Genomic DNA, 19315 nt, shown 5'->3' with positions numbered 1-19315 from the left:
GTCACCCAGAGGGCATTTATGTAGATTTTAGGAATAAGGTCTAAAAAGTTTGGTTATGAAAACAATGTCTGTGCGTGATGTCTGTTTATGGCTCAAGGCCTTGACTGAATTCTTTGCTGTGCTTCACACAGCCCTGATGAGGAACAGTGGCACAGAGTGAAATTGATGAATTAATAGTGTAAGGTTAGGTTGGAGTACGGCATTTTCTGTGATTGAGTTTTAATTCAAGGAGGAACAAAAGGTGTTACGGCACCTGAGGTTCTCATTCCCACACAATATTGTCCCGGCAGGAAGCAAAATGTTCCTGTGAATTTCTGGTTGATTGTTTGGTTTTGTTTAGCGCTAGCTTGATTTTATCAGTGAGCTTTGGCTTGTGTTCTTTCTCGTAAGCGAGAGAGGGATAGTTTTATGCTTGGACATGTCTGCAACGGGCCCTAGTTTGTGTTATTTTAGTAGTATTTTGTTGGTTATGTCTGTTTTCGTTTTTGTTACAGTGCACTGGAGAAAAAACATCTGAGGTGTGATCCACCGGTGGTGATATGGTGATATTTTGTGAGTTTATGATTTAACAATCAGCTCTTTAAACCAGGCCTGAAAGATTGAAATTTAAAGCGCTATGAAATATTCTTACAAAAACAGTTGCAAAGTGTGCTTCTCCATGATTGTAATTGGCTTGGGAGAAATTCACTTATAGGGAACACTGAGAAGTTCTGAGTCTAAAAGGATTGCACCGAGTCAATCCGGCCCAAAAAACAACAAGGAATTGTTTTCCTTTAAAATGATGACGTCATCTTGCTGGTGATGGACGCTCGAATATGTTGCGCGTGAGACTCCATTATCAGCAACATCTGGTATGAATGTGTATGGAGGTATGCATGTGAATGGACTGTGATGGACTGACGACTAAAAGCTTTGACTGACTTGATACTGAGACAATGACTGCACCCACTTTAGGATTAGTAAATGCCAATAAACAATTCACCCAGCCGACAAGAGAAGGGTGGATGCTTCGCTTTGTTTTGTTTTGTTTTTTCAGGAGCAGGAGGATAAGAGAGACTGGAGGAGGAGACTCTAGCTTCACATAAGTATGAACTGCAGACTTAACACTGTGGTTGCTGATTTTGAGTTACTGATGTTTGCATTAAGAAAACTGTGCTATATTAACTGTGTTTTGAGTAAGGTATCATGTTATATTATTGGGAATGCCAAATGCTACAGTGGAGATAACTATTGATATCACTCATGACTGGAATATGTTACTATTAACCACAGCAGGCCACTGTAAAAAAAACCTTTATAGGTAGGGCGTTTTGTCAGAACACTCTGTGACCGGGTCATTAGCTCCTCAATCTTATTAGGGAGCGATCTCACATTTCCAATGATTACAGAAGGGACAGATGGTCTGTAACATCTCCTTCTCAGGTGACATCACCCCCGTCTCTTCCTCTTCAGCTCACTGGGGATGTCGGGTCTGTCTGCCAGTAGCGCAGCTGCAGCTGCAGGGAGCAGTGCTAACAGCTGATCCCAAACGTAAACAAAGGAGCACTGGTTCTCTAAACATGGGTGAAAAAAGTGCAGAAAAAACCAGAGAAAAATAAAAAGAACTAGCACGAAAGTTATAAATTCATGAAATTTTTAGGTGAGTGTGTGACAACATTTCACATTAAAAAGTATCAATAATGTTTTGTTTTAAATTGCTGTCTAGTCTATTTTTTAACTTTTGCACCTCCTGAGGTGGAGGTGCAGCCACTGCTGGGCCTTCTTTGCCAGGGTGTTGGTGTCGTGGGTCCAGGTGAGATCAGCATAGATGTGGGTGTCCAGAGGAGACCCAGGACAGGAGAGGCATTATATATCTCAGCTGGCTTGGGGACACCTTGGTGTTTTCCAAGAGAAGTTGGAGGAGGATAAGCAAAAAAAAATGGATGAATGAAAAAGAACAATTAAAAAATAACTGATTCTATTTTTAAAGTTAAGTATAAATGAGCTGTATGTAACGTCCTTTGTTTGGCAGAAATATGCTCACACATTTAACCAAATATTCCTTCAATAAATGTGTCACTTTAACATCTGCATGTTTGCAGCCTGTGTGATCCATGTGGACATGTTTGTAAAATGAAGCAGAGCCTCTCTGCAGGTTTAAACTAGAAATCAGACTTTAACAGATCAGGTCTCACTCTGTGAAAGCTGTATCTGCAGCTCGTCTGTGAGATCTCTGCAGACCAGAATCAGAGTACAGAATTAAACCACTGTCATAAATAAATGAACAATCAAGTGTCTTTTATGGAAGCTGCTCCTCGAAGCTTCTCAGAATAAAATGAGGTAAACTCAGCCAGTCACATTTTTAGTTTTTCTCAGCCAATTAGATATTTTCTTCTTTGGTGACGCGTCATTATTCACAGAGTTATTATTCACAACACAAAGAATAAAGAAGAAAAGCAGTGCGACCAACTCCCAACCCGTTTTCATGGAGGTTACCAACCTATTTTTCCTCTTGTGTGACTTTAATACTTACAGCTCATATTAGACATCCAGTACCAGCTGGTTCATTTTTTTATGTGTCACAGATAAATTCATTAAATCAGTGTTACAGTTACCACATGTGGTGACACAGTTTCCATTTCCTGCTTCCAGCTCCACCTGATGTGTACATGTTTGCAAAGAAGGCCAAAGTGGAGACAAACCTCATCCTGACCTGCCTCGCCACAGGCTTCTACCCCAAAGACATCATCGTGAGGATCAGAAGGAACGGACGTGTTCTGACTGCAGACGACGGCCTGACGAGCTCAGGAGTTCTTCCAAATAACGATGAGACCTTCCAGAGACGAGACCATGTGGAGATTTTGAAGTCTGACGTGTCAAAGTTCAGCTGTGAAGTCTTTCATGAGGCGACTGGTGTGGATGTTACAAAGACTTGGGGTAAGAAACTTTATTTATTGCCTCTGTTGTTGATCATAACTCTGTTTCTTCAGTCAGAGCCTGGAGCTCCTCTGTGTCCAGCAGATCTGCATCATTCTGTCCTGATCACAGTCCTGAGGTCAGATCCATGTCAGTCCATCTAGAACTAAGCTAGCATGTCACATGTGTGGTGTATTCATAATTGTCTCTGGTACATTTGTTGTATGGGCAGTATGTGTTCACTGTTTGATTGTGTAATTACGTGTTACGCACTGGCAATGCATGCCGGTAGATGGTAATACAGGAAGTAAAGAGATGGTCTTACCGCACACAGTGGTCCCGCGTACTTATTCAGATTCAGAGTAAGAATCACACATGGTGTCAGAAGTGCTGTGTGACTCGTAAGACTCCATACATCTGCCGAGTGTGAGGAGAAGGGGAAGGTGGAAACAAAATGCCGAATGACGACGTAGACGATCGTCCGAGGGCAGGAGTTAGCACCGCGGCTAGCACTCCCAGCGCTACGTTTAGCATCCAACCACCGGAGCCCTTTGATTTTTCCAAACCACACGAATGGACAAGATGGGTCCGTCGCTTCGAGAGATTCCGTCAGGCAAGTAATCTGTCTGCGAGCTCGGAGGAAAATCAAGTGAACACTCTCATATATTGTATGGGAGACGAAGCGGATGACGTCCTGAGAGGACTAAAGTTAAGTGATGTAGACCAACGGGACTATGCTAAAGTGAGAGATAGCTTCCACAACTTTTTCATTGTCAGGAAAAATGTTGTTTATGAGCGCGCATGTTTTAATATGCGCAAACAAGAGCCGAATGAGACTGTTGATGCATTCGTGACTGCCTTGCATGCATTAGCAGAGCACTGTAACTACGGACCGCTCCACGATGAGCTGATAAGAGACAGAATAGCAGAGGTGGGACCAAGTCATTGTTTTGCAAGTCTCAAGTAAGTCTCAAGTCTTTATCCTCAAGTCTCAAGTCAAGTTTTAAGTAATGTCAGGCAAGTCAGAGTCGAGTCTCAAGTCACTGTAAAAGTCCGAGTCAAGTCACAAGTCTGAAACTTTGAATTTCAAGTCCTTTCGAGTCTTTAAAAAAAAAACGAAAAAATAACGTTGCAGTTATGCTAAATGTAAATATTAGACCATGTAATTTTAAAATCTGTGTTTTTCTCAACACATGACAAAATAGTGAACTTAGAAAATATACACAAATTGTGAAATTGCACCTCTTTAAAATGCAGCTCAATTAAACCTAGCTCCAAGAATAATTTTCACCGACAGTTCTGAGATAAGCTGCATGTTATTCTTGGATGCGGTTGTAGGACCGGCTTTAAAATCGCATGACAAAAATATCATACACATTAAAAAAAAACTGTATCACCAACGTAGCCTGGACAACATTTGCTAGTTAGATGAAGTCAGCTATCTCATCTTAGCATATTTATATGCATATTTATAATCATACGGTTCTTGGAGTGAGTGCATACACTCATGAAGTTTAGTAACTTCAGGTCACTGCAACAAGCCCAGGTACAGTTTACCGACGGATGGGTACAGGACCTTGAAATGCACCGTGTAGAACGAAAGACCATCGTACGTATCATAAGTTTACCAGTCTCACAAATCGTCGTCATAAATACACATTCGTTAACAGTTTATTAATAGGACCTTTGAGCTCAACGGTAATTAATTAGTAGTGGAAATAATTTCTGGTACCCATCACAGAAATGTAGCAGTGACAATAATACTGTATGCTGTAATCGTACTGGGCAACTGGTGATACAAAACAACTGTTTTATCCTGTGAATAAAAGTATGTGTTTTTGTCAATGTACCATAATAACAGAAGCGAAACGCAATATTGTGTCAGGACAATTCACTATTTATGCACAATAAACACAATAAATAAAGGAGCATAGCGCCACAATTTCTGTTCAGCGCCAGACTTGCTTGTAACCTATATCACCAATTATGTTATGAAAATGACGTATTAACTACTAAAAAACACTGACCTTCGTGTAAATGCTTGGAGCAGACTAACCTGTGAGCTGGAGTGTTCTGGGACGTTATATTTGATCTTTGAATGGCTGCAATCCAGGCCATCCGTCGCGTCTTTGTTACTTCGGAAACATGGCTCGAACAATTTCTCTTCAACGACGTAATCCGATAACAACCGATCTCTTTACCCGTCGGCTTCCCGTGGCTTCTTGACATTTTTGTGTTTCTTTTTATCGCTGTATAACTGATTTCAATTGAAAGCCTGCGTGCGCTAGTACCGCTTGCCACGAGTTCCCAGAATCCTTTGCGGTTCTACCCGTGAATGACGTCACATTTTCAATCTCTATATAATATGCATGTTAAATTTTATATTTGGGGTAAAATATCAAGTCTTTTCAAGTAAACCGGTTCAAGTCCAATTCAAGTCCCAAGTCATTGGTGTAAAAGTCCAAGTCAAGTCACAAGTCTTAGAACATTTTTTCAAGTCAAGTCTAAAGTCATAAAATTAATGACTCGAGTCTGACTCGAGTCCAAGTCATGTGACTCGAGTCCACACCTCTGCAGAATAGTAGTGGGCTTGGCCGACACGAGGCTCTCTGAGCGCATGCAGATGGAAAAAGACTTGGACTTGGATAAAGCTATAAATATGGCCAGGCAGTCAGAAGAAATCAAAAAGCAACAGTCAGCTTTGAGAAGTGAAACAAATGTAATGCAAGTAAATGCGAAAACAGTTGACAGAGTGATACAAAAGCACGACAAAACAAAGTTCAACATGTTCAAAAATAAAACTGTCAAAACACAACAGCAATATAGCAAGAGACAAAGTAACAAATGCTACAAGTGCGGAGGCTCTCCACATCCGAAACCTGAGTGCCCAGCAAATGATGCAAAATGTCATTTATGTGGAAAAAAAGGTCACTACCAGCGAGTCTGCAGACAAAGCAAGACAGTGCAAAGTATTGAGGAGGAAGAGGAGCAAGGTTTCTTCCTAGGCTCAGTTTCCAGTGACGGCCAGGCGTGGACAGCCAACATACAAGTGAAAGATGCAAAAATCACTTTCAAACTGGATACTGGAGCAGATGTGACTGTAATAGCTGACTCGGACTTATCAAAGATTTTTGCTAACGAACACAGACCAGTTCTCCAGCAGCCAGAAAAACCTTTGTTAGGCCCTGGAAAAACACCACTGGACGTTGCAGGTTTTACAAAGCTACAGCTCAACTACGGAGCGAAACAGACAACAGAGAAGGTCTATGTTGTAAGAAACCTGAGCACTCCACTGCTAGGCCTGCCCGCCATTACAGCTCTTGGCCTGCTGGTGCGAGTTGACGCGGTTTCAATGGACACTCTGAAGACTACTTACCCTAAACTTTGCAATGGTCTAGGGAAAGTGCAGCGGGCCTATCACATTAAACTCAAACCGAATGCTGTGCCGTACTCACTCAAAACTCCGCGAAGGCTTCCTCTGCCTCTGATGGGAAGGGTAAAAGAGGAACTCCAACGAATGGAAGAGCTTGGTGTCATTACCCGAGTTGAGGAACCAACGGATTGGCATGGTTGTTGTTCCAAAGAAAAACAGCCCTGGGCTAAGACTTTGCATAGACTTTACCGGACTAAATGAGTATGTGTGCAGGGAAAAATATGTGCTGCCATCGGTTGAACAAAGTCTCGGAATGCTCGCAGGAGCCAAAGTGTTTAGCAAACTGGATGCCAACATGGGCTTCTGGCAGATTCCCCTGTCCGATGAGTCTGCCAAACTCACCACCTTCATCACACCCTTTGGGCGGTTCCACTTTAACCGCCTACCGTTTGGGATCAACTCAGCGCCCGAACACTTTCAGCGCATGATGGCGGAGGTCATCGAGGGTCTCGAAGGAGTGGTGTGTCACATTGACGATGTGTTGGTGTGGGGACGTAACCATCAGGAGCACGATTCCCGTCTCCATGCTACACTGCAAAGACTGGAAAAAGCAGGCATAACGCTGAATGTTGAAAAATGCGAGCTCTTCCAGAGCAAGGTTGCTTTCTTGGGTCACATCATAGCGGATACAGGAATCAGTCCCGACCCGAAGAAAACGGAGGCAATTACAGAAATGACAGAGCCAACTAATGTGTCAGAGTTGCGCAGTTTTCTGGGCATGGTGAATCAAGTGGGCAAGTTCATCCCCCATTTAGCTGAAAAAGACAAAGCCCTGCGAGATCTTCTTTCCAAAAAGAACGCATGGTATTGGGGAACTGACCAAGTGAGAGCTTTCAAAACATTACGAGATGCCCTGACCTCACCCCCAGTGCTCGCAATGTATGACCCCAACAGAGACATTAAAGTATCAGCAGATGCTTCATCCTATGGTCTCGGAGGTGTTCTTTTGCAGCTGTGGGAAGAAGGATGGCGACCAGTGGCGTATGCATCGAGGTCCCTTTCTCCTACAGAACAACGATACGCACAAGTGGAAAAAGAGGCACTGGCATCTACATGGGCGTGTGAGCGTTTTCGTGATTTCCTGATTGGTAAACATTTTTGTCTTGAAACGGACCACAAACCTCTCGTTTCCTTACTGGGAGGACAAGCTCTGGATCTCTTGCCACCCAGGATCCAGCGATTCAGAATGAGACTCATGCGTTACTCGTACACTGTGCAGTACGCCCCAGGGAAATCGCTCTGGACAGCAGATACTTTGTCCCGCTCACCTCTGAAAAAACCAATGAACCTGTCAGACAAAGGGCTGATGGAAAGCACAGACATATATGTGGACAGTATTGTAGCAAACATGCCTGTCAGTTCATCATATATGCAAACACTGAAGGAACAACTGAAAAGCGACAGTGTGTGTGCTCGCGTCATGGACATGTGCACCGAAGGCTGGCCAGAACATGCAAAACAAGAGCCTTTACTGCGAAATTACTGGCCTGACCGAGCCACGCTCACTGTTGAAGACGGCCTTTTGTTAAAAGACACACGGCTTGTCATTCCTTCAGCAATGAGAAACGAGGTGCTGGAAAAACTTCACGAAGGACACCAAGGTGTGGTAAAATGTAAAGCTCGTGCACGCCAAACAGTGTGGTGGCCCGGGCTGAGTCAACAAATCTCTGAGATGGTGCTCAAGTGCAAAACGTGTATTCAAGAAAGACACAATAACAGTGAGCCACTCATGCCAACAGAATACCCTGCCCGCCCATGGCAGAGAGTGGGCACAGATCTTTTCGAGCTGGGAGGGAAAACTTACCTTCTCGCTGTTGACTATCACTCTAGATTTGCTGAGATTGCTTTGTTAAACAGGACAAAATCAAACGACGTCATTACTCACCTGAAATCTTTCTTTGCCCGTCACGGCATCCCAGAGGTCCTCATGTCTGATAATGGGCCACAGTATTCAGGTCAAATCTTTACAGACTTTGCAGCAGCATACGGCTTCAAACACATCACAAGCAGTCCCAAGTTTCCACAAAGTAATGGAGAAGCAGAACGTGCTGTGCAGACTGTAAAAAATCTTCTGAAAAAAGCAGCTGATCCTTATCTAGCTCTTCTTGCCTATAGAGCTACACCACTGCAGTCCGGATACAGCCCTGCAGAGCTTTTAATGGGCAGACGTCTGCGAACCACACTGCCGATGCTTCCATCGCAGCTGGAGCCCACACTGCCGGACAACGCACTGCTCGCTCGAAAGGAAAGGGAGAAGAGGATGATGGACATGGCAAACTTCAACAGGCGCCACCGCGCAAAACCTTTATGCAGCCTGTCCCCAGGAGAGCAAGTTTGGGTGACTGATGTCAAAACTACAGGCACTGTTATCCAAAATCACTCTACACCCCGATCATACACAGTGGAGTTACCACAAGGGACTGTGAGGCGTAATCGTGTGCATTTGATTCCTTTAAGTTCACCAGTGCATGAACCTGCTAATGTGCCTGTGTTGCAGAAGCCTCAAACACCCAGTGTGACCCCTGCTACACCTGTTAACACTGATGTGGTCAGAACCAAGTCAGGGAGGCCAATAGTTAAACCTAAAAAGTTAGATCTGTAAGAAAAAAAAAAAGGTTGTTGTTATGTAACTGTGTTATAATGGTTTTGTAGAGCACAGTAAAATAAAGCTAAAAAGAACAAGAAAACAAAAACAAAAGGTTAAAAATGTAATGCAGATTGTTTGCCAGATGTTCTTGTATGGCTTTGAAAAAGAGAAAAAAAAAGAATCAAGAGGTGGTCTGGTTGGAAGTTCTGTCTTGAGAAAAGTAATATTCTGTTTTTGTTTAAAAGGGGATGTGGTGTATTCATAATTGTCTCTGGTACATTTGTTGTATGGGCAGTATGTGTTCACTGTTTGATTGTGTAATTACGTGTTACGCACTGGCAATGCATGCCGGTAGATGGTAATACAGGAAGTAAAGAGATGGTCTTACCGCACACAGTGGTCCCGCGTACTTATTCAGATTCAGAGTAAGAATCACACAACATGTAGCCCAGCTCTGCAGCCCTGAAGAAGCAGAGCAGCGATCTCCTCCAGAGCATCACTGAATAGTTGCAGATATGAACAGTTTCAGTGCCGTCCCCTCTCACTGACCTCCTGTTGCTGCTCCACATCACTGCTGTCAGATCACTGACTCCATCATGACTGTGGCTTCAAATCTACATCTCAGTAACAAACAGCAGCAAATAACTGACAGTGACCTCAACCTGAAGCTTGTGTCTGTGTTTCAGAGAACGGTGACCCTCCGGAGGAACCTGGATGTGGACCTCCGATCGCTGCTGCAGTGGGAGGAGTCTTGGCTCTGGTTGCTCTTGTTGCTGTAGTTGCCTGTGTGATCTTGTATAAAAAAGGCTGTCTTGGTAAGTCCAGTGTGCTGTTGTGTGTAATTATTGTTGAGTGGAGCTAAAATGTTTGTCTTTGTATCCTGTAAAAATGAAACTGTCCTGGTCTCAGACAGTGATGACATGGAGCTGTTACTGATCATCACATTTGAAACACATGAAGAAAATCATTGAAATGAATGTAAGAAATGTTGAATATCAGCTGCTCCAGTCTGTCAGCCTTCAAACACTTCACTTAGTATTCTATTAGGACTCCATGAGGGGGTCAAAGGTCACAGTCATGTGACATGATGTCAGACTTTCCTGTCTGCAGCTTCTGATCCAATAACTTTGAGCCCTCTGGGACATAAATGTAGTTTTTCTGTGCAGAACAGAAATGATTGATGTTTGCTGATAGTGTGCAGCTCGTTTCCTCCACCGTCTCCACTCAGACACATCTGCATGTAGAGCTGAAACTTTTCAACAACAGTTAGTCTGGATCACAGTAAACTGTAGGATTACACTTCAGCATGTGAGTCATTCACACTGCATGTTAATGAACACGCTGCTGACTGAGGTCTGATGATGATATCAGAGTTGAGCTGCTTCACACATGTAGAACAAACCACTGAGTTCATCCATCATCACTGACAGTCTGTGTTACGTCTCTTTACAGGACGCAGACGTGGAGCCAAAAGCAACCAAGGTAACATCTTTATTTTTCTCTTATGAAGTGTGTGTGTGTGAGTGTGTGTGTGTGTGTGTGTGTGTGTGTGTGTGTGTGTGTGTGTGTGTGTGTGTGTGTGTGTGTGTGTGTGTGTGTGTGTGTGTAGCTATCTTTGTGAGGACTGAAATCTGCATTCTACTATACTTGTGAGGACACACAAACCGGTCCTCACAAGTTTGAAGGCTTTTTTGAGGCTCAAAATGTGGTTTTAGTGTCAGGGTTACAATTAGGTTATGGCCAGGGGCTAGGGAAACCATTATGTCAATGAAGGTCCTCACTAAGATAGCTGAATGGGGTTGTGTGTGTGTGTGTGTGTGTGTGTGTGTGCAGGCAGATAACACAGACTTTCAAAGTAAAACAGGAAACACATAACAGTCACGCCAAAAACAACACACTGACAACACCGAAAACGTAACACTCTGCAACAATTCATATAGAAAAGATTGTACAAGATGAGCTGTGACATTTTGTGTGTATGTGTGTGTTTAGGCAGCAGCAACCCAGCAGGCACGCCTCTTATGACAGGTAAGTGTTTCCTTGTGCAGAGATTTTCATACATACAGCAGTGTAGCAGATGAGTTTAAATATTTTGTGTGTGTGTGTGTGTGTGTGTGTGTGTGTGTGTGTGTGTGTGTGTGTGTGTGTGTGTGTGTGTGTGTGTGTGTGTGTGTGTGTGTGTGTGTGGGCAATGGCAACGGAAATGGAAGCAATCGTAAGTTTGTTACTCTGCAAAGATTTATGTAGAAAGGATTATAGAACATGACCTTTGACATTTTGTGTTTGTGTGTTTCTATGTGTGTTTCTATGTGTGTGTAGCATCCAACATTTCAACCATCAGCCAAACTGACAATGAAGTCACAACTCAGAATGGTAAGTTTTCCCCTGAAGCAATTTACCATGAAGCTGCTAGTGACAGGAATATCTCAGCAGGTAGAGTGATTGCCCCATGATCGGAAGGTCGGGAGTTTGAATCTACCCAACATTAATATGAAGGTCACATTAATTAAGCAGCAGAGTCCATAAATAACTCTGAACCTACAGTACCAAAGTTTGTGATTTGCCTTTTCAAAATAATTCTCGAATGCTGAAATTCTCAATGGCCACACATCAAAAACTACATCTACATTTTTCCAAGGCTAATAAGTCAGTCTTAAACATAAATTAGGGGTTGGGTTTACTTTAAGGTGGACGTCAGTGCAATGCTCACCAACTGTTAATTTACTGCGCAAACACAGAAATGCACTAAAATAGAGGTCATATTAGAGGTTGTTAATACTTTTTCATGTGTCCACAGCACCCCCCACTGGCCGCAAAGGTAAGTGTGTTCATCTGCATATAAAAGAAAAGAAAGAAAGTATAGGTTAACATTTTTTGGACCTAAAAGCAGGGCTTAAAGAGTTTTAAAGTGATGAGTAACGTTGAAGAATATACATAGATACAAGTCAATAAGTTAAGAACATAATTAGGATCAGGCTTTTGATTACAGAGTCCCAAAAAGGATAAGTTAGGGAGATGCAGGAAAAGGTGTTTTGTTTCCTTTGCAGAAGATCTCGGCGACCACAGGAGGGGCGAGGATCCTGGAGAACTCGAGGCCTGCTGAACCACCAGAGAGGGTCTGAGCGAGGACACAATGTATTGCGACCTCTGGTGTTCCAGAGGTCGAGAGAGGGAGTGTGGAGCAGGGAAATTATTTTACTGCTATTGTTAAATAATTGTCATCATTACCATTGCATTAATAATATAATCTGGAGTTTATATTGCATTCAGGGGTTGAACAGTGTGTCTTTCAGAAAGACTGAGTTGCAGGCTGACAGGAGGTTGTATGCAGAAGTGAAAGCAGAAAGTTATTTTGAGCAGCAGGCTAAGACGAGGCTTTAACAATGTAACAGACAGCTTTAAGAAGGCCTTAAGCAGTTATGACTATTTTATACACAATGCATATCTGTGCTTATTAAAGAGTTGGAGCTCGGTCAATTAATTGGGGGTCGGAAGCTTTGTTCGGCGCGATGTTCGGACAATCTATTGTGCAAGTGACTTGGAGCCATAGAAGGAATTGCAATACATGCTTACAAAACACTTATATATCAGATCATTTTATATTAAGGTTTTAGTAGAGGTTCTTGGTTAAAACATTTATTTAGTAGAAGACAGACACATAGTCTCAGTGAGCTTCTGGTCTAGTGAAAGGTCAGAAGTGCAACAGGTGAATTGAGAAAGAGCATTTGAGGACGAGACACAGACAGTAGGTGAAGAGGTGACACAAAGAGCATGTGAGGTCAACACATACACACACATTAGTTAGATTTATTTAGAGGAGAGATTAGTTATGTCTCGACAAGAAAGAGGAACAATTCACTTTAAGATAACGGAAAGTACCAGCCATGAAAATAGAAGATGATCTTCTAGGTGAAAAGTCATTCTGGTGTTGATCTGATCTATGTATAAAATGTATCTGTGACGCATGAAGGGGCGTCAGTAAACAAACCCTGATGCTATAAAATATCTGTTCATGCTTTGATTAAGTCGAGGACTACTGGCTGTCTGCGTACAGAGTGTCTTCCCACACGTGTGTTCATTAAAATCATTGTTGGACCAAGAGCTTCTGGACCATGAGTAGTTTGTACTCTCCCTCCTCAATTTTGAACCTTAACAGACTGAATCTGAAAACATCGTCCTTCCTTCACAGGGTCAAAGGATTCCACTGAGACCAACAGTAGCTCTGGCGTCTCTTGTAAGTATTTTTGACAGTTGCTGTTTTAGGTTTATGATTTGGATTTTGAGGGTTTAACAAAAAACATCACTTATAACTTTAATGATATTTTAATGCAAAGAAAATGCAGGTTTGCCAATGAAAATATAAGCACAAACCAGAGCAGGTAGGTCTCTGTATTGTTCTAAAATAAGTTTGTTTGTCCCTGCAGCTGAGACATCTCAAAGTTCACCCCAAACTGCAGAGGAGGAGCGTCTAATGCCGTCATCTAGCCAGGAGACTGTCTGAAATCTTCACAAGAACTTCCATCAGAGCACATAGATTGGAGCCTGACTTAAACTACAGATATATCGATCAGTGCACAAGCATTACGACTAAGGGTGGTTAGTTCCAACTGTCACAGTCTGGCGAGGGCAGACTGTATGAATTGAAAAAGGACCCAAAATGCAGACTCCAAGGAACAGGGAACAAAACTTGAATGTTAACAAAAAGCGAGCCGTTTAATATGGCTGGAAAAAAAGGTACAAACAAAGGGCAAGGCAACCTGAAGCAAAATTAACACAAACCTAAACTGGGAAATCTAAACAAACAATAAGAAAAACCTAGACAAGAAACTTGGAAGCATGGCATAGGAAACATGGCGTGGACAACAGACGACCTGACAATCACACACTGAAAACAGAGGACTTAAATACACAGGAGGTGATTAGGGGAAGTGGAGACACATGAGGAAACAGCTGGCACACATGAACATAATGACGTCACAGTGGGAGAGTAAAACTGAACATGATGAACACAGAACACCAGACCTCTTCACAATAAAACAGGAAACATAATGAGACATAGACATGACAACCCGAACTTGACAACGTAAGACACAGACATGAAACGCATGAAGAGCAGGGGAGATTTAACATGGTTGGAAACACGAGGGGAAAATAATAACTAGAAACACTTAGGCATGATAATACAAACTTGATAACATAAGACACGCAGCATGAAACACGAAGGGTGAGGGGAAGCTTAAATACAGGGGAAGAAAACACAAGGAGTCTAATAACCAAATGAACTTAGATAACCTAATGAACAAAATAAACTCAAACTTAAAACGCTGGGTCAAAAGACCCAGGACCATGACACCAACATTTTAGAAAACAGAAGCATCAGCAGTAAAATGAAGGGTTTTTTAAAATTAACTTTTAAAAATCACTGGTGGGTTACTCAAACATTTAAAATCGGGTTTTTACAGCACTGAGGATAAAATAAGTGACAAGCTTTAAGGTAAATCTTTGAAAGGCACTGAAGGCAAATGGTAAAATCGAGTCTTCACAGCAGTGTTGTTCAATAAAGTTTCTCAGGTGGAAAGAAGAGTCCTCTGTGGTCATTGAATGAGTGTATAGAAGAAAAGGACATTTTATTTTAGTTAAAAAGAAACGATGGCTGCTGGGAATAAAGCTTAATGAGAACCAGTTTGGTGCCTTTGTTGATTTGATCCTTCTAGCTTAAACAGTTTTATGAATCGCTGAGAGCACTGCAGCATGTGACAATTGGATTTTACATGTCCTGCTCTAATCACTGTTGTGGGCTGATGAGGATAAAACAGTCATTTTTTTACCAATATTATTATGATAAATGTTTGATGTCTTCATTAACATTTAGTGAAAAAATGGATCATTTAAAACTATCTGATACTCTGTGAATAGATTTTTCATTTTATTGCAGCTTTAAATTTAATTTGCAGGCCGTGAGATTTAGAAGCTTTTACTGTCGGAGCTTTAGGGCAGAATTCTTGAAAGTTTGATGATTATCTTTAGTGTTATATTTACAAATAAGCTTTGAAGCTGAAGAGTTTTTATACTTGTGATCAGTAGCTATACTTTAATTCATGCTGTTATTCATCTAAAAGATTGGGCTGGAGTTTTTTACTGTGCTGACTAATGCAATAAAGGATTTTAAACATAATGACTTTATGGATTTTACCTCTCTGTATCATCTATTTCTTTGAAAGTTACAAAGGTTTATTCCTTATGATAAGATGGTTTTCGTCTTCATAAATCTGTGAAATACCTGCTGTGTGTCCTTCTCAGTGTAAAAAAAGAAAAGTGTAATCCTGAAACATCTTTGAAATGTGTTTCAGTCGTTTGTGCAAAATGCACAGAGGTAATACGCTCATGTATGTTTTCTTTCAAAGAAAAATCCTCAACCTATTCTGTGTGAATCAGATTACTCTTTTCAAAAATAAAGAAAAAGCTTTCTCTGTCTTGTTTGTGTTGTTTTCTTTTTCTCCCCGTTCGAATGCTTTGCTCCAAGATTTTCAGATGTTCAGAAAGTGAGTTTCGTTGCCACACTGGGTGATGTGGACACAATAACTAGTTGTTTTTGTACATGTTGGTTTGTTAAAAGGTCACGCTCTAAATGAAGTGACTAGAGATGTTGTTGAGAGGTCACCGCCATGCGTGTCAGGAAGTGTCACACACACACTTCACTTACACATGCTTGCCTTAAAACTGTCACTTGGCTAACTGAATTATGTGAGATGAGATGATGAGATAGCCTTTATTTGTCAGTTGCAGGTCTTTTGCCCACAACCGAGATGACAGACCTTGCCGACCGTACATACAACACAAACATCACATTGGGGAGACAGGTCAGGCCAGGTAGCGAGGAAAAAAAACATTGAAATGTGCAACACAAAAGGATAACACAGGGATGCACAGATATCAACACACCATAACACAATAAACACAGACAGCAACATGGGGAAGAGTTCCAGTGTGTACATCTGATCTGGGACCGCTGCAATCTTCGACTGCGCCTCCAGCTGACCCGATGTCCACATCAGAGGGGAGGTAAGCGTTGGAGGTGGCGTTGGGAGGGTGATGCGTCAGTGAGTGCTTATCAGTATCAGTATATGTATGTGTGTGTGTCCAGAGTTCAGCTGAGACAGTGTCCTTCGCCCTGCCAGGCTAAGTAAACAGTCTTCCAGCCAACCCAGGTGGCCTTGTAGGGAATGGGAAGAACAAACTCAACACAGTCGTTATCAGGGAGTTTTGTTCGGCTCCAGCCTTGAGCCCACAGCTGGCGCCGAAGGGGCCCTTATGATTGTAATTTTTCTTCGTGACAACTCATGAGAATTTCAAAGCTGTTCTTTAACACTCCGACACTGGTCTCTCAATCTCCTGTTGGAGAACCGCAAGCTTCCCGATGATGGTATCAAACTTGCTGGTGTTTTCATTCTTTTGCCCAAACAGCCGATTCTGAGAACTCACAACTGCAGTGAGACCTCTGTTGTCAATAAAACAGGCTGAAGTGCATTCTAAACAGATCTGTAGTTCAAATTTAGTAGTAGACATTTATTATGTGTCAAAACTGACCCAAACAGTACTGTGATGGTATGAAATATGAACAGTATGTAAGAGTCAAGCATTCACAGCAGCTCTTTGAGTCATTTCAGCTGTAAAAATAAGGATATGTGTTGTCTGTGTCATCGTCTGTTGTCAAGTTTAAAGGTCTGTTGTTATTTTATTATGATTTCATGAAATCCTCAAAGGTCACATTGAACTACCCTGTTACTGATTATGTGATGTAATGTGGGATTTTCCATCAATGAACTAATGGCTGACTGATGTCAGCTATCACTAAGCTTTCATGACAGTTTATGGCTCAGTAACATTTGCAGTTTTTGGTTTCTAATGTGAGAACTGTGACCACCTGTAGTGCGTATATTCAGATATCTTATTTTTAAGTCAGTTTTTCCTGCATCTCATTTCCACTTTCTCCACTGAAACACAGCTTTTAAACATATAAAGTGGATTTGGTGAGACGGACTATTTTTTCCCTTTGTTCTTAAAGCCTGCAGTAAACTGTAGGATTGAGAAACGGTGATGTTAAACATTTTCATGCTGAGGGCAGAAATACTGTGAAACTGCAGAAATGTATTATCCACTTTATATACACTTATGTATTGTGGTCGCAAATTTTAAAGCCATCATGATAAACTTCTCCCACCAATGATGTGGAGATCCAACCTTTTTAGATCCAACTAAAATCAAGGCACTCAAAAAGATGCTCTGGAAAAGAGCAGAATTCTTGGAACAGAGTTTAATACACTGAATCATATGAACAGCAGGAAAAATACATACAGACATTTAGCAAGAGAATTACATAGCAGAAAGCAAGAAAAGCAAAACCCCGGGGTGTACAGCCTTAAGCACAGACAGCAGAGCAACACAGAGACAGACAGAAAGTAGCAGCAGGAAAAAAGAGTGCTGGGGTGTCCTCTGGTCCCCTAATATATAGGGACCAGTATCCCCGCCCCTTGCTGCTGGGTAACTTTCCCACCCATCCTCCAGCCAAACACAGCTGCAGGGGTCAGTCCTGGCCAGAGGCCAGTCAGGACTCTCACTACCCTTTGGCTTTGGCTTATCGCAATAGGTCACAACCCGGTCAAACGTCGCACATTAATCCTAATTATTACATCTTACACAGCAGGTACAATATTCTAACTACATAGTGTTAAGTAAAGCAGTTTCACCCCGGTTCTTTTTTATTCCTCGGGCATCCAGAGACGGCACCGGACTCAGTAGTCATTTCACAAAACCTTTATTCATCTTCAGTTACGCATGCATCTTCTAGAAGGGGAGACGTGCAAAGCCGGTGTCCCTCTGCAGATCTTCACTTCTTTGTTTGTTACAATCAGTTTTATAGACGCGACCCCATCATAAAACCCCCACGGAGTGTTGCAAACTCTGCGTTTGTGTATGTACGTGCGAGCATGTGAGTACCTGTGTGTTTATGTGAGTGCACGTGAGTGACTGTGCGTGTGGGTGTGTGTGTGTCGTAACAGTTAAAGCAATGTGTGTTCCTCCCCACCCCCGGCTGCCTCCCTCTTCCCGCTCCACCACACCCACCCACACAAGGGCCTTGGGGTGCGGGTGTGTCACCAGGGTGCAGGGGAGGTGAAACAATGCTTCGGACGTCATCATTTTCAGCTCCTCCCATAAATGAAGCAATGTCCAGAAAGTCCAGTGTGTGTGTAAGAACCGTATGTGTGGGCCAGTACTGTGTGGTGGTGTGATTGAGAGACCGTATCGCCTGCGGGAAGAAGCTCCTCCTCAGTCTCTCTGTGTTGGTCTTCAGGGAGCGGAATCGCTTTCCTGACCTCAGCAGAGAGAACAGTCTGTTGTTGGGATGGCTGAGGTCCTTCACCATCTTCCTGGCCTTGGTCCAGCACCGCCTGCTGTAGATTGAGTGCAGGTCAGGGAGCTCGGAGCGGATGGTGCGCTCAGCTGACCGCACAACCCTCTGTAGAGCTCGTCTGTCCTGCATGGTGCTGTTCCCGAACCAGGTTAAGATGTTTCCCGTCAGGATGCTCTCTATGGTGCACGAGTAAAAGTTCCTGAGCACCTTGGAGGGCAGTTGGAAGTCTCTCAAGCGTCTGAGGTGGTAGAGACGCTGTCGGGCCTTTTTCACCACGGTGTTGATGTGACAGGACCATGACAGGTCCTGCGTGATGTGAACTCCGAGGTATTTGAAGCTGTCCACTCTCTCCACTGGGCACTCGTTGATGACGGGGGTCTGGTAGTTCCTCTCCTGCTTAGTGCTGAAGTCCACTATCAGCTCCTTTGTCTTACTGACGTTTAGAAGGAGGTTGTTCCTCTGGCACCAGTTCTCCAGATTCCTAATCTCCTTCAGGTAGGCCGTCTCGTTGTTATCAGAGATCAGGCCCACCACGACGGTGTCGTCAGCAAACTTGATGATGGTGGTGGAGCTGGTAGTGGCCACACAGTCATATGTGTACAAAGAGTACAGCAGGGGGCTCAGAACACACCCCTGGGGGGCTCCAGTGCTGAGAGTGGTGGAGGCTGAGACATGTCCGCCCATCCTTACTGCCTGTGGTCTGCCAGTTAGGAAGTTGGAGATCCACTGACACATAGATGAGCTGAGTCCCAGATGCTCCAGCTTGGTGGTGAGTGTGGAGGGAATTATGGTGTTAAATGCAGAGCTGTAGTCTATGAAGAGCATTTTAACATAATTCCCCCTTCTAGTGTCCAAGTGAGTGAGTGATGTGTGGAGGAGATGAGAGATGGCATCGTCTGTGGAACGATTTGGACGGTAAGCGAACTGTAGTGGGTCCAGTGTGTCTGGTAGTGAAGAAATGATGAAGTCTCTGACCAGGCGTTCAAAG

At 42.9% G+C, this 19315-nt stretch overlaps 1 protein-coding gene across 2 annotated transcripts in view; it reads left to right on the top strand.

Annotated features, from left to right (window-relative positions):
• LOC308384033 (class I histocompatibility antigen, F10 alpha chain-like) overlaps nt 1-15370 on the top strand; it is a 42889-nt gene extending 27519 nt beyond the window's left edge. The window contains exons 6-12 of one of the 2 annotated variants that reach the window (XM_080862337.1): nt 10368-10397; nt 10908-10944; nt 11105-11130; nt 11235-11288; nt 11713-11733; nt 13105-13149; nt 13340-15370. In XM_080862337.1, coding sequence (XP_080718463.1) covers nt 10368-10397; nt 10908-10944; nt 11105-11130; nt 11235-11288; nt 11713-11733; nt 13105-13149; nt 13340-13416 — 290 coding nt within the window. In that variant the 3' untranslated portion in view covers nt 13417-15370. The remainder of the gene's footprint in view (nt 1-10367; nt 10398-10907; nt 10945-11104; nt 11131-11234; nt 11289-11712; nt 11734-13104; nt 13150-13339) is intronic. The other variant, XM_080862338.1, reaches the window with a different exon arrangement.
• The last annotated feature ends 3945 nt before the right edge of the window (nt 15371-19315 follow it).

Source organism: Rhamphochromis sp. 'chilingali' (genome assembly GCF_963969265.1).
Source record: "Rhamphochromis sp. 'chilingali' genome assembly, chromosome: 17".
In the NCBI taxonomy this organism is placed as follows: Eukaryota; Metazoa; Chordata; class Actinopteri; order Cichliformes; family Cichlidae; genus Rhamphochromis; species Rhamphochromis sp. 'chilingali'.
The sequence above is the reverse complement of the archived record's forward strand: the minus strand, read 5'-3'. Positions and strand labels throughout refer to the sequence as shown.